We start from the raw sequence: 25,248 nt of genomic DNA on the forward strand, positions 1-25,248 counted from the left end.
AACACTATTAAGTTCTGATGGCTCAAACTTTGCACAAAGCATTGTATCACAGTTGTCAACGGACAGAAAAAGTTTCATTGTATTTAAAAAATGCAAGGTCAATTTTCTCTATATTTCGGTCGATTTGAGATGGAATAGCCCATACATTAAATTTGAACACTATTTATTTAGGCCTACAGGACTGTCTTCAATTGAATACCTCTTTAATAACTGTACTTTATTTTTTTGTTATGTAGCCCTATACATCTGTCAATTCAGTTTACGTATTTGGAAATTAGAAGTTTATCACATTAGTATATACACTGAACTTTTGTAAACTTTGTGTTTACAGCACATGTTTATGAATCATTGTTTTTAATTTGTTGTTTGTATTTCTTTATGTTGGTGTGCTTGTAATTGGGGATAACTCCCTGTAAGGACCCTCAATAAAGAAATAATAAATTAATTGATACATAATAAATAATCTAGATATTTGCACTTACGGTAGTCTGTAAAGTATGTAATAATTTTAATCGTTCTTCCCCCTCGATATCTCTGTATGTTTGTTCATGGTATGTTGAATAATGTCCTGTATGCTGCTTTTCTTACTAATCGTATGTTGTCCACATATTAAGCACTGTATTATCTCCTTCCTGTTCCTTGCATAGGAACTGCAGTGCCCATTCGACCTGGAACTTGTTATACGATCTCTTCGCTGGTGCGTGATTAATGTCAACTGTACACTGTACAACCCTCACTGAAGTACGTATTCGTAGCTGGCGCGCTCTGCGTGCTCCAGTAGCGCATATACGCTCTGATTGACATCACTGCCTTAGAGAAACCAGCAGTGATCCTCAATCATAACTGGATCCCAACGTCCAAGGTAGCATTATTCCATTTTGGCAATGTTCTGGTGGAAACTCTCACCTTGCTTGCCACTGACAGAACCCAAATTTGCGGGAAAAGAATCGAGGTGAGAATGGAACAGATGAAGTTTCAAAGACATGCAGTAGCTGAAGATTTAATAGCTCTCCAGAAGATCGTTCATTTAGTCTATATAATTTGGAGCTTTTGTGTTCCCAAGGAATCTAGGGTTGTGGCTTTATAAGATTTCCAGGCTGGCAATTCTACTTCACTTCCGTACCAAACGTCTGATCCATAAGACGTTCCTGATATGCGGACCAGCAAAAACACCCTGCTTCAACTTGGCGTCACTGATGGCTGGACACATTTTTCTTAGATGCAGAAATCTAAACCCATTTGAGTCTATAGTCTAACGGAAATTGTAATGAGAGAATTTTATGTGCAATGGCGGTAAGATTACTTTAACTAAATGGAACATTTTTCACCAATGTCTCTTTTAGGCTAGACCCTCCTTTCATAAGGTTTGTTCCAGAATGGTTCAGAATCGATTCTGCTGCTGGCCATGCACAGTAGCTCAATGTGCATTCTAATAAGACTAGAACTGATACTGAACTCCCAGTTACTTGTTCCAACGTGCTTTAGAATTCGTTCAGAATGAGTGAAATTTGTTCTCGATTAAGGGGACACTCAACTATATTTTGGAACTTTTTTCCTATTTGACCAATCTTTTTCAAATTTGGAGAAAAAGTTTAATATACACATGGAAAGTAACATGCAAAATATCAGCTCATTAGATCCAATACTTTTCAAAATAAAATATATTTCAATTTTTAATCAATCATTAATTGAAATATCACTTTTAATTATCATTTTTTATTTTTTGGCTTTGTGCATTTGACTGTGACTTCTCAATGAATAGGGGAAGAATTCTGCGTATTGACTTAGTTCTGTCACGTAAATTAGTGTAGAAATTTAATTTTTCATTTCTATGACAATTTTTCTCAATTTTTAAGTTGAGTGTTCCCTTAAGAGCAGGAACTGGGAATTCTTTACTGCTGACGCATGAGCAGATGGTTTAATCTGAAGTTCTGGTTTACATTCTAGGCAGGTTAAAAAAAGTCCATCATGAGTGATTTGGAAGGTGATAGTGATAGATTTTTACCAAGAATGAACTTCGGAAGATGAATACACTTCCTTTTACATGCCGAATTGTCTTTCAATTTAAAAATATGTTTTAAGAAACTATAGTCTATTTGGTGTATATTTAAGGGAATTATGCAAGCGGATCGTTAGTTTTTATTTTCTCTATATGAAAACTAGAGTATTCCCAATTGAGAACATTGGCGGTTCATGTAAAGTATTATTACAATTTTTTTTGTATTCTTAATTCAATTTAAACAGACAATCTTGCTGTTTTAGTTTACTTATAAGTATATTAAATGTATCTTACAAAAATATTATGTATTTTTTATAAGAATAGCGTGATAAAAATTTATTTTTATATATTTTTTAATACAAATCATTGTACATAATAAATTAGCATAAATAAGGTGTAAAATGAAAAAAGAAACATGGATACTGGTATATTATTTAAGGGAAAGAGGAATATCTTTATTGACATTTAGAAACTCAAAATTTTATGTATCATTTATATTGAATATTAAAAAAAAAAAAATTAAACCAAGGGTACAGAATAACATAGTGCATGGAAAGCTGGGAAACAGTGTAAATGCATATTCCTTACACATTCACGACATTGCACACATGCACTTTTCTTGCAAAGTGCACACATACCTTGTCCTGTTTCATCTAAGAAATATCCGTCAGTTTTCCTCGTTGCCCTTGGGATTTCAACTCGTGGTCTTGGTCTTGAATATGTTATTGGATTTTCGAAAATCCAAGTCATTCTTCCCAATGAGTTCTCGATGAATTTTCCAGGCTGCAACAAGTGCCACATTCAGACAATTGGAAAAATAAGTTCCACCACCATTTTTTGCCCTGCAACTGAGATCTGTAGCTGGACAGCAGTCGGTCGAACACATGGACGCCCCTCCCCCACCATTCCCTTCTACTTGCATACTATGTGAGGTTCAGAGACATCAATCCTCTTCTTTGATTGGCGAGAGTACCGTTTTGTTATTGCTAATGGTAGGCTGGTAGGCGTGTCTGGTAGTTGGATGCCAAGGTGACTACGAAATTGTCATTCCATCTACACATCTAAATGTCTCCATCTCAATTGAAGTCAAATTCCCCTCTCTTCTTCTTCTTTGCAGGAATTAAGGGACATCTACCAGTCCTACCATCCCGTACTGTACCAATGCTTTGAATCCCTTGATTTTCAGCTCTCTCAGCAATGTGCATGAAGTAAAGAAATTGTCAAAAAAATCTCAACCTGCAGAGGATTGGTCACAATGTTCAATAAAGTAGTTACAACTCTAGTCCCAAGTGAAGAATTAGTATCTTCAGCTTCCTTGCCTGGATAGATTTTCAATGCATAAGGGTATACATCACTTGAACAAAATTCCCAGATTTTCAATCCGAAATAAATCGGTTTTCCCTGCACAAACATCTTGCATGAATGATTGATGACCATAATAAGGAACCATCGATTCGATTCAGTTCATCATATAATGGTGAAATTTTCCCGAGTTCATCTCCATCTTTCAACTTTGTATTGTCCATAATGTGGAAATATTTTTTTATATCCCAAAAGTTCTGCCTGGACATTGTAGTTGGGACAATTGATACAGTCACGTCCTCTGCTGTTGATCAGTACATATCTTCCCTTGGAACATTGTGATAACCGCTGATTAGAAGCAAATCAAAGAACTGAGCTACAGCATGTTTGCTGTATGACACTATTTGACCCTTTTGAGCTGCATACAGGCAAGTCATTGAAGCTAGATAATCGAGGTATGTCTCTGGAAATATTGTATGAAACAATTGTATAGATTCTAGTGTCAGTAATTCTGGGTGTTTGTCAGATAAATACTGAAGTGAACCATCGCTCTGGAGAGAATTATTTTCTATAACCGTACACTTCTTGTCCTATCTCCTTACTTGATGCTCCCTTAGCCTTTTTTGATGTGGTTGGTTGAGAAGACTCCAGGGTAGTTTCTTCTGTGTTAGTTGTGACAACCAATTTACCGCTTACATCTGAGGGAACAATTTCTTCCAAAATATTGTCATCAATTTTTTCTTCATCTGTAAGATCTGCTGTTTCTTCTGGAAGCAATTGACAAATATCTACTTTATATCCAATATCTTGCTTGTCATCATCTAAACTTTCATTCAGAAACTCAACAGCTTCTTCCAATGTTCGAAAACAGTTATTCACCATGCTGTCAGTAAAACGGTAGTTGAAATACTGAATCTTATTGAAGTTACAAAGCATTAAAATTCGTAAATTCTAATGTTTGTGGTTACAGCCATGGAACTTATTTCCATTATTGACTTAAGGCTGGTTCACAATAAACCGGGAATGGGAACCAAAATGAAAACGAGAAGCAGAGCACGTTAATATGAACATTTTTGATTCACAATAAACTGAGAACATGGACGGCTATGCATATCGATATGCATGTCAATAACGATATGTAAAGTCGATATTATGCATTCTGATGTTATTTATGTATAACTGACCAATGGCGTTCTCTCATGAGTACAAGGCAGCCAAAATAAACACAGGTTAACCAACTTCGACATTTCAACTGAAACATTTCATTAGGTACGGTACTATAAATATGCCCATGCATCTTTATTATCACAACCTATTTTAAGTCTACCATAACGTAAAATAATTAGAGAAGAAACATTTGTAATAGAACAAAAATGAACACAGCAGTAGTTATTGAATTGAAGCATGAATATGTAGTGTGTAATACAACCAATACAGTAATAAAATATGATTTGCTTCCGATCGGTGTTCAAAGATGCAGCTATTGAAAGCCACGTATTCTCCTTCATTTTCTCGTCTTTATATGAGGCGCGCTGCTTATCGTAAACGTGAGGAATTTCCTCAACACTCAATATTAGAATCTCATCAAATAAAACTTGCTCCATGATGCACAGTACAGAACAAAATAATGCACAGGTTATGTCACGGTCTTCTTGCTACAAAATATACGACGACAAAATAGCTTTTAGATGGCAATAGAATGAATCTAGTGGGCTGTGATCGGAAACATGAACGCCGAAGTTGAAACTTGGCCAACTCTCCGTTCCCGATCTCGGACTCCGGCAAGCTTTTCGTTAATTGTGAATGCTCACATTTTAACAATTTTACCATTTTCGTTTTCGTTTTATTGTGAACCAGCCTTTAGTTGCAAAAAATGTTGTCTCTCAACAATAAAAAATGACCATTTCTCTGGATATTGTGTACCTGTAATTATTGTTAATGCAAATCTTCAATGTTCTCAATTGGGAACATTATAATAAACTTAGGTCCACACTGCCAGAAATCGATTAAAAACCAGTTTGAAAGCAATTCATGTAATACTTGGTCTGTGTACTGTCTTATCATATAGGAAGAAAAATAAGTATTTGGACTGAAAGATAAAAAATATATATATAAACTTATGAAGGTGATTTCAACCAATTTAGCATAATTTAATAATTTCCTATCCAAAAAATTATGTTGAAAATATTAAATAAATTTATTGTAAGTAAATATAAACCCTTAATTAATGGAATAAAGAAAAAAATAATGAAAAACCTGTTCCGATGTAGCTGAAAATACGAAATTATTTCATGTTCCTAATTGGGAACACTGGCAGGTAAAAAGTTATATGAGAAGAAACTCTGGAGGCCATGAAAGAAGAGTTCAAGAAACATTCCAACAACGTAAAATCCCGAACTAGTTTTGACACAGTATACAACTGGCGCATGCATCAAAAGAAGTTCGATATTTGTTCAGAACAAACCTATAGTGGTTTTTTATGTCTTGAGAAAATACTTTCTTTTATACCTGTAAATCTAATTTCCTTAATTTTTTTGTTACATGATTTTAAGAATTTATATTAGGTACTAGCCAAACCCATGCACTTTGCTGCACTTGTTAGAAATAAATATTGACTTAAATCTAAATACAGTTTTGTTGTGCAAAATATTTACTGAAAATTATTGTAGGATATAAATAGAAAAATATTTTTGTAACTACTTAGTGAATAATAGCATTTTGTATTTCAGCCATTATTGCGTGAAAAGGTAACAAACATACAGACAGACAGACATACATACATACATACATACATACATACATACATACATACATACATACAAACAAACAAACAAAAATTTCAAAAAAGCTATTTTTGGACTCAGGATGGTTAGTTATACGTGATGGCACCAACTATTTATGAAAAAGCGAAAATTACCAGAAAAATGTTGGTTATAGATTTATTATTAGTATAGATTAGTTCTTTTATGATATGCAAAATGGATTGTGTGTTTGCAAAGACAAATGGCTTAATGGGTCCACTTCATTTTTTTTATCATGAACCTCGGGAATGGTGCCTTTCTATCAATGGATAAAAATTTAGCTTGAAAGCACTTTTACGTAGTAACTAGATGCAATCTATTCCTGTTCCACACACGATAGAAATTAAAGAAACTTAAAATGTTCACTAAACAAAGTAACACCACTTGTACTGGGGGCTAATAAGTTTCATTGCTGCAATCTTGAAGCAAGTAATTCAGCATCTTGTTTTGAAAGACTGAGATGGTGTAGGCCTACTAAATCATTCTTAAGAGCTAGAATTATCACTTTAAGGAGAGGATATTTCAGGACGTCGACTTTCACTTTCATATGGATCCGGCACAGGCAGGTCATCACTATATGGTACTAAAGCCGATGCCACTTTGGGATAAACAATTAAACATTTGGTTTTGCAGTAAATTCTGAAATTTGCATCAAGAAAATGTAGCAATTGGTCACATGATATGTAAGTTCTCGCCAATTCAATGGAACTGCAAACGACACAGCTCTCTTCTTTTCTCTCTGCCACTCGGATAAAATGACACAACAGCAACATATATTACCTTGGAAGCCAAAGTCTATCCTGATCACCTAGTGGGCAGCCAAGTAGTTTGGTAAGCTTTTGTGTTTTTTTTATTATTACTTTGGAGTGAATTTTTCCATAAATATAACAAATTATTTGTATGATTTATATGCCTGGAAATCCTAATTCGTCCGCATTTCCTCATATTGAAGTATTTATTCATTTTTGTTTCGTTTGGTCTCATGTTGCTGTGAGAAACGTATTGCCATGTGTATGATTGTTCATCCAGATATATCCTTCATTTTTTTAACTGTAAATAGCAGTGGACTTATCAAGTTATTAAATTTCATGGATGCAACTTACCATCAATTCTGTGAATGAACTTGTTTTAGTGAAATTTAATTTAAGAATTTTACCTGCAAACATGTTTGACTATTTGTATAGTAACAAGGAATTGTTACAGAAAATTAGGTCTAGTGATAAATATACATAAGTCGCAAAAGTGATATAAATTACGAAATTGGTACAAGGAGTTCGTTGGTGAGAGGAATGTGTCAGCATTTTCAGATTTCAGAATATGGCAACTCTAACTTTGGATGAATATCAAGTTAATATGCCTTGCAATTGCCCAATACGGGACCGGGCCACAAACATCTGATGTCAACCCACACAGTTATCCATCGTACCATAACATACTACCTTGTGCACAAGAATGATCAAAACTGAGACTATTTTAAAGGGCAGTATGCCTATAGGTTTCTGAGATACCCTACATAAGCATAAGAAAGCTATGGGATTCAAATTGATGGTTAGCTATAAAATTTAATTATCTTGTGTGTTTATAGAGCACCTGTAAGTGATTTAGAAAATGTATATCAAACTCATATTACAGCACTGAAAAAACTTAAGTAAAACCTCATAGGCCTATGTAATCTGTAGTTGTGGTGATGTAAACAAAGATTATCTCTCATTGTGTTACAATAGAAAGCCCTAAGAATGACAGGAGTGCATGAAAGATTTTCCAAAATTTAGAAATTTTGACCTTAGGCTTTCTTTGAATACAGTTTTTCCCTGATGTTTCATTTTAAAAAACAAGACACTTTTAATACGCACTAATCAAAACATTCATAATATAATACAAGACACAAATTAGATCTCCATTTAACCTCTCTTAGTCTCAGCTGTTATAAAATGTTCACTATTTATATATTACAGTCTTCAATACATTGCCTAATTATCTTAAAGTTTTGCTGTATCAAGAAAAAAAGTTTAGAACAGAATTAACAAAATTTCTCTATCTTCATTTCTACAAAATGATGAACTGTTTACGTTTTAAATACATACTATGTATTAATAATTATATATCAGATGTCCCAAAAGTAACAATTCATTTTCATGAAAACAGTAATATATTGTTTTCTTTTACATGTGTTCGAAGAAATGCTCTCTGTACAAGAAAGAATAGCCATTGTTTTCTGGAAACTTGATGGTAAAACATTCAGGGAGGTGTGTGAGCTGTACCATTGAAGATATGGAAATGAGCCACCAACAAGGACCAATGTCAGGCATCTGTGAAAAAATTCAGACGAACATGTGGCGTACTTAATGAGAAACGTTCTGAACAACAATCAACATCTGAAGACACAGTCCAGAACATTTGTGAGCCTGCGTGCTTCCATTAATCGGCTGAGCTGCGAGATGAACATTCCACGAATCAGTGTTTGGTGTACTCTTCGTTTTACTATGAAAAAGAAAGCATATCACATTCAAGTAAATGCATCATCTGGAGGAGAAAGATTATGCAGCCCATATGGAAGTGTGTGCTGACCTTTTGGAGGCCAAGGAAAATGAAAATGGTAACAGGTTCAAATTACCTTGATATGCTTCAGATTTTTCTGGAACCACAATTGGAGTCTGACAGAATTCTGAATACCATTGTGTTCCAGCAGAACTAGGCTCCTCCTCACTTCACTCTCATTGTTCGCGATTACCTTAACTGGTAGAAGTTCACGGCATATCTGGACTCTGAAGTCATCTCACCTTATCCTCTTAAGACTTCTTCACGTGGGGTTACATCAAATTCCTTGTGTACAGGTTAAAATTACAAGCCTGCATCAGCTGCGTGAAAAGATTGTGGAAGTAGTCAACATCACCTGACCAACTGCAGAGTGTGTTCACAGCTATGGAGAAATGGTGGCCTCTATACATTGACATGCAGGGTGGCCACGCTGAACTTCATTGATATATAATGCCTCATATGTGCCCTTGCTAGGTATGTATTATACACACAATTTATTATTTGAAACATGCTTTTCATGAAAATGAATCTTTACTTTTGGGACACTCTGTATTATATTTATCTGAATAATTTACTTGCTCACATCTCAAAGCTACAATGTGATGAAGGGTCTATTTAATACAATAAGGGTTATGTTTACTTTTTCATTTAATATTTATACATGCTTATTTTAGGATGTCAGTATTGCACTATCATCAACACAAATCCCACGTATGTCTGCAACAAATCCTGTCTCCACACTCCCAGATGAATGGGCATTAACTGTCTCTACAGTAAACAACAACAAGTTTATAATCTCATTCATACTTAAGAATATTGCTAGGCCTATTTATGATTACTATATTATAACATTCATAATGTACTGTATTTATTTCAGGCAGTCAGTTGGGTCAGAAGGGACTTCATAGGAAGGTTTGTAATGATAAAATTTCATTAGTAAAAAGTAATATGTGAGATATAATATGTGTATGTAATGTTTGGATATTAGTGAGTACATTTTTAAAATTGTGTGCATTGTGAAAATTAGGGCTATTTTTCTTTAATGGACATTTTAGTAGTATTAAGACATAATTATTAACATTTTCTTTCTAAACCATTATTTTAAAATAATTGATACATTTTTTTACTGCCTTAATGTCCGAATGGTCATTGCACACAAATGACGAAAACTTACTGCATCTTGTTCTATTTCTCAGATATAACTGCATCTCCCAAAGTGTGCTGATGGCTGTGGCTGAGGAGAATGCTCTTTGCTTTCTAAATTGTAAATTCTCCAGATTCTATTTTGTTAGACATGATTCTTGAAAAATAAACTACACAACATCACAAGCAGTCACCGGTGTAGCTCAGTCAGCTAAGGCACTTGCCTGCCAATCCGGAGTTGTGCTTGGGTTCAAATCCCCGCTTGGGTTGATTACCTGATTGTATTTTTTTCTTTGTTTTCCCCAACTGTAAGAGAAATGTCAGGTAATCTATGGTGAATCCTCGGCCTCATCTCGCCAAATATCATCTCACTATCACCAATTTCATCGACGCTAAATAATTTTGTAGTTGATACGTCGTTAAATAATCAAGTTAAAAAAAAAAAACCACAAGCTAAACTGGAAACATGGACTCAGTAATATAAATAGTTACTGAACTAATGCAATAATAATACTACAATGTGTCGCTAATAGGACGAATAGAAGGAATAGTGTACGCACTCAGCGAGTTTACACGGATCCGCCGCAACGCAGCGCTTCTATCATTAGGCTCCTGACTTGGAGGAAGTTCACAGTTCTTGTTACGCTAAACGTAGTCCTTTTTAAAAGCAAATTTCTACCATTTAACCTGTCTATTCGTAACTTTAGGAATACCTGCATAGTTCCTTATTCATAATTAATAGTCTTCTCTCAGTTAATACTATTATGAACATTCGTAACAGAAAGTACAATGGGATCTGAAACGCTATGAAAGCGATAAGTTCAGTATTTAACAAGTTGCGAATTCAGGGACAGAAAACTCTATAAAATGTTAAATAACACCAGAGTTGAAAGATATTTTATGTGCTTATAAATTAATTAAATTACTCACCATATGAATGATTAGTTGCCTGCTACCTTCAAGAGTTTGCGGGATGACTTGGCGAATTTACGAGCTTGTAATTTTTTTCGGATTTCCTTTGTCCTGAAGATGAATCGGCACTTTAAGTAGTGGTAAACCAATTTAGGAATAATATCCATGATGTGTTTGTTCTCTGCAACAACCTGCTCCCGAAGACTGGATCGTAAGAGCATCAATAGTGTCAAGACAGTCATAGAAGATATCACCTCACATTGCACTTGCTGAGCTAATCTTTTCTTTAATTTTAATTTCTGTTTGAAGAAGTACGTCGTACACAGCTTGGGAGGGATAGGTTAAAAAACTGACATTCCTACTGGATCCGTAGTCCTTGATTTGGGTGAGAGGTGCACAATGTTTTAGACACATTACTTTTCTGTCGCAGGGAATGGACACAGAGGGTACACGCAATAAACTTAGAGGAATGATTTACGACATAACCTGCCACATGATACACTAAACATCTGTCAATCAACACGGCAGGAGTGGTATTTACCAACTCGGGCACAGCACTTTCCCAGCCTTGACCATGCATTTCTTCACAAAGAACAATTTTTTCTTTTATACAAGTTTCTACAGACTTCTTAACTGCCTTGTTACGTAATTCCGCATTTCACGCTAACGTTCGCATTTGGTTCACAAAAGATGTGAGTAGTTTATCACTTTTCGGATCATAGTTTCCTGCAATGTTAAGGACCTGCTTTGCAGGGACATAAATACATTGTAATAACTGCATATGGAGGAAATCTATCGTCGAAGGATGGTCATCTGAACTGAGTGAACGTAAAAGTCCGAAGTGACGTTCCAAGGGGTCTTGGGTGAGTTTCCCTGTTAGGACATATTTGTATCCTTTGCTCCAGAGCCATTCACTCATTTCTAAGGTACTCTGCAAGGTTACTACTAGGACTCCATTGTTATACCAGAAGCAAATGTGTTGGTTGTAGTTCTGAGACATTGAAGAAAATCAGTAAGGAATTTGTGGTTAGAAGAGTCTTTGTAAAGAGCCTTAGCAGGAGTGTGTGAATTTAATGCGTAAGCAATGCAGTTTAAATGCTTTGTAAATTCTTCAGTGTTCTCACTGCCCTCGAAACCCAATGACCCTACTTCACGATAAAATTTGAGACCTTTGGCAACACTGTCATTGAAGAGTTGGAACGCAAGTCTGGCATTCATTCTCTGAAAGGACGAAGGATCTAAATGAGCTGTTGTCAACTTGGGACAAACCCTAAGACCAGCACATCCAGATAAATATTCCTCAAAAAGTCTCCTGTAAAAACTGAAATTGATGTTTTTCTCCTTGTAAGAGAGTTCGACTTTAACATGGAAATAATTTCTTACGCATTTCAATATGTGCACAAAATCTGAGAATGCCCATTTCTTCCTTTTTTCGTCGGACAGATTAGGAATATAGCATTGTGCTGAAAATTTTTTCCATTATTTCTAAAGATTTCCAGGCCTTTCTATTTGTTTGACTGCCATCACAAGTGAAACCGACTACTCTCGCCCCAACTGCTTCTAATTGTTGTATAACTTGAATAAGAATTTTAGCGAGAATATCACCTGGAGTAGCATTTCTGCTAGCGTAAATAGCAATTGGCTGAATCAGTCTTGCATAAATAGTAATGCATGATTTGCTAATTGTTTCTTTTGGACATCAGACGTGAGATCTCTGAAATCAACAAATACATCCACTCTAAGGGAATAATTATTAAATTGAATTTCTTCTCTGAATTTGACCTCATTGAATATTACCACTCCGCAACGTTTATTTTCATATATTTCATCATTTCGGTAAATTGGGGAAAATGTGAGGTACAACTCTTAGTTGTAATTTTCAATGCACTCGTGGTATTGTTGTCTTATGACGTTTTATATTAAAACAGTCTGATCGGTTATTTACCGAAAGCTGCCTATCTTTCCATGGAATCGCTCTGGCCCACTTTCCAAACTCATCTTTTTCTTTGGGAGATGAAAAGAAATGTCTTGTTACACTATTTCTACTGTATTCCGATCTATAAACTGGAACAAAACAGTACAGAATTTTTGTAATTATTTTGTAAACCACCACACAATATTCTTTTGTCACTGGTTAATTCAAAGTACAACAAATTCAAGACATCTACATAACTCTCAACAACAAAGCATATTAACAATCCCTAGCAACTTTCATCATTAAACGTGCGAGAAATATATTTTCGAGGTGTATGACTTCAGACACCAGATGGAGCCTAACGATCGAAGTGCCACTAGTTGTCAGGTCCGCCACCAACAATGGGAAAGCATAAAAGTGCGTATACACTTTTTCTTCTATTCGTCCTGCTAATAGGAAACAGTTACAACAATGCAACATTAATTTGAATACTAGAAATTGAGCAATACACAGTATAATAGTTATTTCAACCCAAACAACAAATGCATAGATGCTTCATAATAATTAAAATTGATGACCTGAAATATCAAGTGGGATGCATTTGAATCATAGTATAAACCCAGAAACAAAATTAGCATTGAGCATGCGCAGTATGTTATAACTGGAACTTGGAAAATTCAGGTGGCCCAAATTTTGTTTCTAGGTCTGTACATTTTGCAGTCAGTCTACATAACTTAAAATATTAATTTTTTTGCATGCTTGGATCAAATGGAGAATTTCAAACAATGTAATAAACTTTCAAACTTAGACAATTAAAAATATTACATTTTAGATAGTGTGACTTGGGTACAATGGTATGCGGAAGATTAACATTTTTTTCGTCTTTTCATAGAATTCTGCTGCAAGGTCATTGAAAATGACGGAGTATGAAGAAGAGGTGTTCCTCCTCAAAGCACGAAGCCCAGGTGAAATGTGATGAGGAGCTCCTTTAATTGCAGAAAATGAAATTGTTATTAGAAATATATTATTATTAAAGGCAAAGTTAAAAATTACTGGGGGCAAATGGAAAAACTAGAAACGTGGTTGTGGTGGTGGTAGCAGCAGTAGTGAAATGTTCTGAAGTTCTTGTCTACTTCATTTTCTTGTGAGCTTTGGTGCAGAGTAGTAAGTATGCCTTGTTCATTATCATATTCGTGTTGTTGCATGCTACACAGTGTGGTGAGTTGAACAGGTTTATTCAATGGAGATATTCTGCTGGAGAGGTGTAGTCAGTTTCTAAGCTGAATGAGGCAATTACATCAGATTGAGGACTGTTAGTATTATGGTTAGTATTATCCTAGCAGAGCTACAGTCAGAGAATAGAACATCTATGGAAAAATAATTTTATTGTTGTAGAGCTGTAAATATTGCCTGTAAACTACCATTAGAGAACAGTTACAGTGATGAAATTCTAGTGAAAATGGGGAAGATATAAGCTTTTCTGCCAACTGTAGTAGACTATATTTTTCTTTACATTGTAGTAAACTTTCTGTATATTATATCCTTCCTGATTCTTCAGATTTTGGTTTTGGCTTAAGTAACTGTTCCAGTAATTCTGACCTGAAAGCCTTCTTAGTTTTTCATGTAACGTTATTCTCTTTTTTTTTCAATATCACATTGTATTGGCCTATTGTTTGTAAGAGTTTGCATACCTAATACTGGAGTAGTTTTAATACACCCATGTGGTTATTCTTAGATCTTGGTTTTGGACTTTTTAAAAATTATTTATATAATTTTGTGGTACTGTAATTAAAATTTCAGAGCATAATGTAGAACTGGTTTCACGTAAGATTTGTATGTTGTATTTAGGGTAAGTATCTGGTAGCAGGATTTCACTGGGTTTACAGTGATTAAATTTTCTTTACAACTCTTCTACTGATTTATTAATTTCTTATGATAATTTTACCAGTAACTCGTCTGTCTTTTTGCATGACACTCCACCACAATTTGCATCACTTACAACCAATATGTATATATATATTTATACAATTTCATTTCCTTTGCAGTGAGGTTTGCCCATTCATGCACTGAAGAACTTCATTTGACCTTTCTCTCTTTGTCCTTTGAATGTACATTGTACTTGTATGAAACTTTGAAATAATTTAATGTTATGTTATATATTCCAGAATGCAAATAAAATTATTATACCTGCTTTTTTTGAAAGATGGGACATGACAGTTAAGCAGCCAAGCTTGGAATTCCAGTGCTATGTTGCCAATATGCTGTCAGCTGATGAAAGCCAGCAATTAACGTTAGATGACTGATGTTAAAACATTCATTGACAATTGATGCGAAGGTAAAGAAACAACACAAAAATCGACAGAGAATGAAAAACGAAACGTATCAATGCTAACACTGTGTGCACAATAAATGTCGCCAAGAGAGCTATTAAGCACTTGCCATGTGGGAACTGGTAACTTCGGCAATTCAACTGTTGTTACCATAGCAACAGGCGTACCACGCTCTGTGATATTCAGTTGTTTTTCCGATCGGAGCGCTACTGTCATGTCCCATCTTAAAAAAAAAAAAGTGTAAGCAAAGTTTTACCCTATAGACCTGTATGAGTTATAATTTCATGTAAAGTACGCAAACATTTAGAGAATACTATCCCTTTCTGTTGATGTATACTTTGGAAGTTCTTTCCCAGGATATGATGTGTATGTGTGTGTCATTTGTAGTGCTAGAAAAAACTATATATAGTAAATGATTAACATTACTTTCCAAATTTTCTTCAACCCAAGAATGTACAACTAGCGACCATATGGGACTGATGTAAACCTGTCCTTTTGAAAACTGTCCCATGTAGTTAATTTCCAGATCAAATTTATTTTTAAGTCGTGATCAGTTCTTAATTACACATGTACAGTTTTCATGTGATTGTGTAATACATGAAATATGTATTGTGTAAATGGTGACTATTTGGCGAACTCTTAGTTCAACAACCGATCATGAGAAGTGGTGAGTGATAATACCAGTACAATTATAGAATGGAACAAAATCAAGTCTAAAAAACTGCTAAGAGAAAAGTTTTAAATTATGAGTACATTATTATATAACTTTGGAAAATCGATAAGCTGAAAAATATTGCTTAATAATCAATCAATTTATAATTATATTAGTGCAGTCATAATACTTAGCAAAAATCAGTGAGCTAAAAAAATTGCTTGCTGAGGGAAGCATTTTCTGAAAAACGTATAATTAAAGTATATCAGCAAGATTATAAAACTTCGGAAAATCAGTCTAAAAAATTGCTAGAAAAGAGGATTTTAGCATTGTACCAAAAATCAATACCCAAGTATGGAATTGCCGATAATAAATTTGTAATTACTGTTGCTCCTCAAAATGATATTTTAAAATGTATAGGTCTAATTATATCAGAACAATTATAAAATTCAGAAAAATCAGGATGCTAAAAAAATGCTTAATAAGATGAAAACTTTCCATTATTAAATTTTCATCACCACATAATATATATGCCTAATTATATCAGAATTATAAAAGAAAAAAAAAATTAAAATTAAAAAAATGCATAACAGGAGAAAAATATTAAGAAAAACTTTCCGATATTAAATTTTCATCACTACATAAGGTATAGGCCTAATTATTTCAGAACAATTATAAAACTTAGGAAAAACAGAACTATGCTAAAAAAATGCTTAAAGGAGCAGTCCGCGATAAAATTAAGTTGGCTTAAATCAAACACGTTTTTCAATCTAAGTAGAATGTAATTTGCCGCATGTCAATGCGAGGCATGGTTCTTGAGTTACTGACTCCGCACAAAAACTTATGATGTCACAGCCACTGAACTGGTGTGATTGCGTAGTAGACCAAGAACATCGGCGAGTGCAGCACAGCGCTGTGTATTAAAATAAATAATCTTCTCTCGCCGTAGTAAACGTGAACAGAATTTCGGAGTTATGATTGTGTGAAGTCATGTTTTGCTTTTCATTTAATCATAAAACCAGCACAAACCAATGTTGTGGTTTTATGTAGACGTATTTTCTTTTATATGAACGATTTTGAACTACAGTAGACTAAACAGAAGAAATTGTATCGTAATACAGTTTAAAATGCAGTGGTGTTGTGATTTTTCGTGTTCAGAGGGAACAACAAAAACAGAACATGAAGAAGGGGTATCATTTCATGTATTTCCGAACAGAGTAATGTTACTGCAAAGATTTAAAACATGGGTGAAGAAAATCAACAGAAAAGGTTTTACACTATCGAAAACTACTGTTGTGTGTTCCAGTAATTTCCGTGAAACTGATTTTGAAGAATCGTCTTTACTAAAAAGACGTTTAATGAAAGACAATAGAACTCCTATGAGAATTAAGAAAACTTCTGTCCCTTTCCTATTTTTGAAAGGAGTATCTCCCCAAGACAATTCTGATCTACGCGCTCCTCTGCTTATAAATGAAAGAAGGTGTCGAAGAAGCAATAGCAAGTTGCAATGATGCACCTATAGCTGAAAATATTGACGTGTGTGTAGTTCTTGATGAGGCTGAAAATTCACAGGAACCTAATATAAACAAAGCTGTGCAGTGAAAGATAGGGTGCGAGACGCTAAGAAATGTGTGTAGTGAATCAGATGTGGGGGAGCAGAAACTGAGACATATTTTCAAATGGAAGAAGAAACTTCAAATTCTAATTCATCAGGTTCCGAGGACGCTGCACATGAAACAGAAAGTAAATAGGAAGTCAAAAAGTTTTTTTTCTCCAGGTCAGCGTTACAAATTTTGTTTTTCTTCTGTAATATTTGTCATTCCTCTTTTACAAATATTTGGTAGAAACAATAGGACCATTGCTGAAAGTTAATGCAGTGTGCCAGAATGCCCGTAATTGGGAGTGGAAGTCCGAACAGAGGTGAAGCATAGCAGTGAGTTCTGCGTTATACTTCTGCGATATAGGCTAAGATACAAATTGTTTGGAAAATTTTCAATAACTTTACAACTATGTTTCATCAGCAAGACAACATTTTATAAAATAATTTCAAAATTCGTAGAACCAACAGTCAGATGTACTTATTTTCAGATTCATGAACAACTTATCAATTCCCTAAAAAATAAAAACGTGCGAATCGCGGTGATGGCCAATTTGACTCACCTAGTTACAGTGCAAAATATGTGACTTACAGTGTAATGGACCTCGATTCAGATAAGATTATAGACTTCGTAGTTCTGCAAAAAGGTCTAATTGTAGGCGAAGCAGCATGCGAAAAAGTTCTAGATCGCCTAAAAGAAAAAATGAACATTACCCTCTTTCTATCGGACCACCATAGAGGAATTAGGAAATTGATAAGGACCAAATATGAATGGATGGGCTATCAATTTGACATTTGGCACATGGCAAAAAGCTTAAAGCCGCCGCACAAATGTGGAAAGAGAGCATCATAAATCACCTATGTGGTTTCGTGCTACATGTGAAGGTGATTCTGACGACTTAGAAGACAGATTCATTTCTGTATTAAATCATGTTTGTAATATACACGAATTGGGAGAAACAGAGACATAATAAAAAATGTGCACACATTCACCCATACAATAGTGAGAGGGAATGGATCGAACCTGGATCCAGCAATTACAATGCTCTGAAAAAAGTTGTATGTAACCCTGCCCTTTTGAAAGACCTAAATCAGACTAATCAATTTTGTCACACCAGCAAATTTGAATCATACCATAACGAGAGATTACTTTTCACTCCTAAGAGAAAACACTTTCCATATGGTGGAATGGTAACAAGAACTATGATTGCGATAATGGACCATAATTACAACGTGAAAAGAGATGTAACTGGCTCCAGACTCCAGTACTCTAAAGCCACTAAATGATGGGTGGAAGACAAAACATACAGCTGGAAGAAAAATGCGTGGAGAGAAGCTACTATACAGAAAATGTCTTGGAAGTAGTTCTGGTTATCAACTGCCGCAATTCGATGATCCACATGTTTTAGAGGTTCCCCCAAACATAGCTTCGTGCCTAAATCGTGTGACTCAACAACTATGACGCAATAGAATAATATAAACCATGTACTAATTTATTGTTGACGTGAGATAAACACGTATTTGCTGTCCATTCATAACGAATATTTCACGTCTCACATACATTCACTCACTCAGTGAAGGCGTTGAATTAGGTTATAATGGATCGACAAATTAAACCTTTTCAGTTTGAACACTTACCAGACCCAAGTTGTTCTAATCACTATGTGTACGAAATTCAAAATGGGTAAGTTATTATTATTATTAATATTATTATTATTATTATTACTATTATTACTATTATTATTATTATTATTATTATTACAGTATATGCATGTGATAGGTCCTAAGTGTGTTAATAATAACTGACTGTAACGTATGAATATATATTTACTCGTTCTACGCTGTATGTCAAACAGAACTACAACGCAGTCTTAAGAAGCGATCAGTGGTTATGACATCAGAGCTTGCAGTAAGACCTTTAATATTTCGCGAACTAAAAGGCGTAGAGCGATGCGACAAACGCCGTTAATCCAAGGATTACTTTGGTAAACATCCTATAATATAATCGAAATATGGAATTTTATCGCGGACTGCCCCTTTAATAAGAGGGAAATATTAAGGAAAACCTTCCAATATTCAATTTTCATCACTACATCTAGTGTAATAATGGATTGCAGTTAGAAATTGCGTCTTAATTGCAATTGATAACCTGTGGTCATCTTCGTTTTCATATAGGTTAGGATGCAGCAACACTATCAATGAATCTGATAAGTTTCTAAAATTGACGTCAAATGTTCTAATTATATCTAATTTTGTAAGGTATGTTTTCCTCAATCTCATTTCACGAATTTGACTAACAAAAGCCACGTTATAAACTTCACAGAGAGCCATTTTGCAGTTTGCTTTTTAAACTACCCTACCGGCAGAGGCTAAAATTTAGCTGGCCAAACATCAGTTTATAAATACGAAAAACGTTAGTTCACTGTTTATCCACCGGAAGCAGCTAGTTAGCCCGCTCTAAGAATGTCTATGAATACAGCCCACAGTGTTTAAAAAATAACGAGTAATTGGAATTAAAATTGAATGAGGGGATTTTGGGCTTGGATCAGACATGTCAAACCTCTTATTAAGAAAGGAATATTTTTATAGAAGAAAGAATTTTTTTTTTTTTTGCGATAATAATTGTCCCAGTTATGACATTGAGAACATTTTTAAATGGTACCCTATAGCTTTTTAATATAAGCTGAAAGAGTATTTATAGTATTTCATTTGTTTTGTACAGAAGCACTATGATTATGATTATTATGGTAACAATATTTTATTGTTGATGTATTGTTAGTCCCTGTTTTATGAATATTGATGAAATCAACAAAAACAAGATATTCTTAATAGAAAATGATCTTTTTATGTCTGACATGTCCGTGTTCCCTGAATTTAGTTTTTATTCTGTTCACAGTTGACAAAGAGAAATAGGTGACCGATTTGGATGAGTGTTGTTAAAAAGTGCATGTATCTTTTGCTGTATATATACAGGGCCGACAGGATTCATGGGCCCCTGTGCAATATTGTGCTCGGGCTCCGTTGAAAAAAAAAAGTTAAAAAATGACAAGTTACCAATTATTCTGACCATAATAATTATTTTCAAAATAAATAAAAGATAACCCCATACACAGATACAAATCTAAAAATATATACTTTTGTTACAATGAAATCTTTTAGCAAAACTTCACATTAGCACAATATATTATATTCATCATGCTTCTTTTTCAGTAGGCCTACATAGTATGTTTCGTGACTAAACATTCGTCTTTTCGTTGTCGTTTCGTTTTCATAAAACATTAGTCTTAAACAGCTGTAATTTCTGACTTGCAGGCCAACATCAACTAACAATTCTCCTTGACTTCATTGATGCAAAATCATCAATTATATCATCAAAATTTAAAGACCTAGCAAGATCGCTCTCCAGACTAGGGAGGCCAACATTACTCAGTCTCTCTTGACACATTGTTACTCTGAATACATTTCTATTTCCTTCATTTTGTTTGAAGTTGGTGTGAAATTGAGCGTTGCTAGTGAAGGTGCAGAAAATAAACCAATCTCAAGCCTGTCTGTTCAGGTTGTCAAAAATGAAGACAGTTCATGCTTAGAAGTGAATACTGATGGTTGTGGCTGTTTAGAAAAAAAATCTGATAACAGTAGTATTGAATCAGAACAAGCAAACAATAGTAAAAATGATAATGTTAATATGTGCAAGTGAAACAAATTTACACACACCAGTTCCTAACTCTGAGTCATGGCAAGTAACTTGCAACTTTGGAAAACTAAAAAGTGGCAGACAAATTGTAAGCGTCATTGAATATGTTGTTTGAAAAACTACCCGCAACCTGCCTAATAATCTTCTAAGTGACAGAACAAGAGCCTTTCCAGTATTATTTTCAGAACTCAAGAATGGAAATGTGTTCCCAGAGACTGGCTAGTGTGGAGTGAAACAAATCAGTCACTGTACTATTTTCCCTGATTTCTTTCACTCCACACTAACCAGTCTCTGGGAACACATTCTCCATTCTTGAGTTTTCAAAATACTGTACCAGTAATACTGTTTTTGGAAAGGCTCTTGTTTTCGAATAACACATTCAATGACACAATTTTGTCTGCTACTTTTTAGTTTTCCAAGGTCTCTCAATTTCACACCAACTTCAAAGAAAGTTCTACTCCCTTTCTTAATATGTTACAATTTTTTCTGTCTCTCTTTGCGCTTCTCAGCTCCTGACTTATGCTTCTACTTGTCCACTGTCCACAAGTAACACTAATGAACAGAATTTACTAGAAAAACGACAACGAAAAGACGAAAGTTTCGTCACGAAACATACTATGTAGGCCCTACTGAAAAGGAAACATGATCCTGCGGCTTGGATTTGGTAAGTCCACTAGCATATTGCGGTGGGCTGTCAGGGGCTGGTAATTAAGAAGACAAGCCAATTGAACGTGTTCAGTACAAGCGACGGGAATATATTTCAGGCAAATCCCAGAGGCCTCAAGTGTCATGTCGATGATTGTTAGCATGGGAAACCGATATTCTATTATATAAAAGTTAAACATTTACATAATGAAGTGGTAATTTGTATTAATTCTACTATTGTTGGTTAATATGTCAGATTCATGTAACAAATGTTCTTACAAAATTTTATAGTACCGGTATGTATCTGTGAATAATTATTCGTGATAATAAAAGTAATCAGACTCACTTAATCTGACGGGCTCTTACTGCTCACGGGCCCATATGCACTTGGTCCCTTTGCCCCCCCTTCTCGGCAGCCCTGAATATATCTTCTGACACTAAATCCTATCTTCATCAGAATCTCAATTCTCTCATTTTCTGTTAAGAATATCTTGTTTTATGTTGATTTCATAAAAAAAAAAAAAAACTTCTTTCATAATACAGGGACTAACAAAATATACCAAAAATAAAATTGTTACCACAGTAACCACAACCATAGTGCTTCTGTACAAAATAAATGAAACATCGCATAAAAAATATGCCCTTTTAGATGATATTAAAAAAACTATGTGATGTAATTTAAAAAATGTTCTCGATGATGTCATAACTCACACTATAGTCTCAAAAATATTTTATTTCCATAAAAAAAGTACCTTTCTAAATACAAGGTTTGACGTGTCCAAGCTTTTTGTCCAAAATCCCCTCATTCAATTTTAATTGCAAATATGGTGAAAAATGCTGTATATACACAGAAAGCATTACAAAATATGACTCAGTGATGTGATAAAAAAAGAAGTCACACATAAATTAATCAACATGTAATATGTTACATTTTTTATTTTCTTAAACAAGTATTAGTTAAGATTGCTATTTCAAAACTGTTGTATTAAATCAAAATTTCATATGTAATAAAGAAACAGGATCACAATTGCATAAAGTACTAAAATAGTTCCAGCTGAAGTAAAGTACAGTGTAACAAGTTCCATACTCAACGAATATGAAATTATTTAATAACTTAGAAAATGAAACACTTATTAGAAACAATTACAAATGGATGTTGAGTTGTCCAAGACTAATTTCATGAAATAATAAAAAAATTGCACTCTGTGTAGCATGAAACTATCGTCGAAATTTTACATCCTGTGCAAGAAGTGCACTTACTACTGGAAGTGCTGAAACAAGTTGAACATGAGTATCTTTTTGCATACTTATAGTGGAAACAGCAGACTTCATAAGCAATACAACGGTTTGTTATTACTTGGCACCAATTCTGCCTTTAAAAATTACACCCGAATGGCAAACAACATACAAAGCCTACAAATTATGCTCGGTAAAGTTTAATGCCATGTTAAAAACGCGATCTGCTAGATCACTTATGTAATTTGACAGAAGCCACTCATGTGCTTAACCAAATTGCTATACCTCTTGTTTGTGTTAAGCAAAACTTTATAAAATAATTAAAATAATATACCGAAGTCGGGCTTAACAGGAACAAGAATTATAGTAATACCTGTACACACGTTTTATAGTCATGCTGAAAATCAATCAGAATTATAGCATGTTTCTTAAGCTTGTAGTGAGTTCAAACCTTTTGCCACTTATGATGTTTAATTTCCAACATGGGGGAAGTTAGCAAAGGATATTTAAGTAAATTCAATGTACGACTTCACTGCTCTGATTTTTCACTGCCACCGTGTTTTTCTGTATAAGTTACATTTACACACTGGGTACTAAACTGATCAGTATTCTTCTTCCTCATTTGGTGGTGGTGGAACATCTCCATCGACCTCTTCAGGTGGTGCAAATCCATCCTGAAATAGGAAAAAACAAAATCATTTTTTTCTGGCCCTTCATTATAATTCAGTCTCAGTTAAGTGTTATTACAAATGAATATGAAATTTATTTACACTGACATGTTAGCTATGAAAGCACCTTCTTCACATAAATTTATTACAAATAGAAATAATAACACACAAACGAAACACAATCCTCACATCAGAAATTAAAATATGTACAATTAGAAACCAGAATATAATCAATCTTCTTAATGTATCCAGCTGTTTGCTGACAACATAAAGTCCACTATAGTCTATTCAGTTGTTGTTTTTCACGAGAAATGAGGGGTATTTTGATTGGTGTTCATTATAGATGCCTGTTGCTAGTAGCCAGAGTTGGGGTGTAGTCAATATATACTGCAGGGCTGTGTCTTCTGCAACTGGTACTAATGATTTTAAATTTACTTCTTTTGTGGTTTATCGATGGACAGTATAGAAGAATTGTGTTCCAGATCTTCATCATGATTATTACACCACAGACAAGTAGGATGATCAAATGTGAAATCGGTGTAGGTATAATTGTGTGACAATGTGACCTGTTCTGGCTCTTGTTAAAAATGTTTGAACATGTCTGGGCAAGTTTTGTACATATTCAGGTCATTTGGTTTCTTTTGTACAGACTGTAAATTTTTTCATTTGTCAGAAGAGAGCCAATTGTTCATCCATAGATTTATAAAATGAGACTTTACTGAAGCAAAAGCACTGGATAGAGATATCACTTGAAGAGGTCTTATTGCAAATATGTTGCCTGTTTCGCAATATTATCAACTTTCTCGTTTCCAGGTATACCACAATGACTAGGTATCCATTGAAATGTTATTTCATTTTGGAGTTTTTTTAGTTTACTTAGTTGTTTCTGAATTGGAATAATTCTATGTGCGTATAGGTTCAGTACATATTTAATTATATTAAATATAGCCCCTTTGGAGTTGGTAAGTATGCAAATAGATTTTTCAGAAATTTGAGTAACACACTGAAGAGCAGCATCAATAGCTAGCAATTCATGTCAAGACTGGAGGAGAATGAATATGGTATGAAATAACTTTCTTGGTATTTTGGAATATAATACCCTGCTCTTGATGTCCCATTATTAGGATCCATCTGTATAAATTTGAAGATGATCCTTATATGTGCTGCAGAGTAGTTCCATGGCATCTAACTTAAGAATGTACGGAGGATCATTTTTGGAATGATTTCCTGGAATTTGTATGCTATGTTCTGGCATTACCCACTTTCATGGAGGAATTTCATTCACAACTGCAGTTTTAGCAATGAGTGTGTCTGTGATATAGACTGATATTTCTTCTTTGTTTATTTTATAGAAATTACACAGGATATTATCTGACAGTTGGAAGAACATCTTAGATCTGGATGAGGCTTGCAATTTTAAATGTATCTTTAGATCCTTTTGTAATACATAGTGTCTGATTGGTTGAATATTACATTCAATTTCTAGGGCACAGTTGATGTGGTTTTTGGTACTCCTAGGCATAATCTTAAGGCTGAGTTTGAAGAACAGAAATTTTTTGTAGATGAGTTGCTGATGCTCCTCCCCATATTTCACATTCATAGGTCAATTTTGATTGTATATAAGCATTATAAAACAGACGCATTGTCGTGATATCTGATCCCCATTCCTTATTAGCTATGATCTTCAAGAGATTTAATCGTAGTAGCCACTGCAAAGCAACATTGGTTAAATGTGTTTTCCATAAAAGTTTTTCATCAAAAATTAATCCTAGAATCTTAGGAGTTGGATTGTACTGAATTTCTTGATTATTCAAAT

At 34.3% G+C, this 25,248-nt stretch overlaps 1 protein-coding gene and 1 long non-coding RNA gene across 8 annotated transcripts in view; one reads left to right on the forward strand and one right to left on the reverse strand.

The window, feature by feature from the left end:
• The first annotated feature begins 797 nt into the window (after nucleotides 1-797).
• On the forward strand, nucleotides 798-22,895 carry LOC138703308 (uncharacterized). 5 transcript variants are annotated; one of them, XR_011333085.1, is made up of 6 exons: nucleotides 801-952; nucleotides 6,736-6,933; nucleotides 8,281-9,114; nucleotides 9,315-9,427; nucleotides 9,518-9,552; nucleotides 13,503-22,895. It is a non-coding gene; the product is annotated as an uncharacterized lncRNA (long non-coding RNA). The 5 variants fall into 5 exon arrangements; XR_011333084.1 differs by lacking the exon at nucleotides 6,736-6,933 and having other exon boundaries at nucleotides 798-952; XR_011333087.1 differs by lacking the exon at nucleotides 6,736-6,933 and having other exon boundaries at nucleotides 808-952; nucleotides 8,937-9,114.
• Nucleotides 22,431-25,248, reverse strand: part of Eb1 (microtubule-associated protein RP/EB family member 1) — a 93,837-nt gene continuing 91,019 nt past the window's right edge. For all 3 annotated transcript variants that reach the window (XM_069831088.1, XM_069831087.1, XM_069831086.1), the window contains exon 7: nucleotides 22,431-23,438. In XM_069831088.1, the coding sequence (XP_069687189.1) occupies nucleotides 23,367-23,438 (72 nt within the window). In that variant the 3' untranslated portion in view covers nucleotides 22,431-23,366. The remainder of the gene's footprint in view (nucleotides 23,439-25,248) is intronic.

This window comes from Periplaneta americana, chromosome 7 (genome assembly GCF_040183065.1).
Source record: "Periplaneta americana isolate PAMFEO1 chromosome 7, P.americana_PAMFEO1_priV1, whole genome shotgun sequence".
Lineage (NCBI taxonomy): Eukaryota > Metazoa > Arthropoda > Insecta > Blattodea > Blattidae > Periplaneta > Periplaneta americana.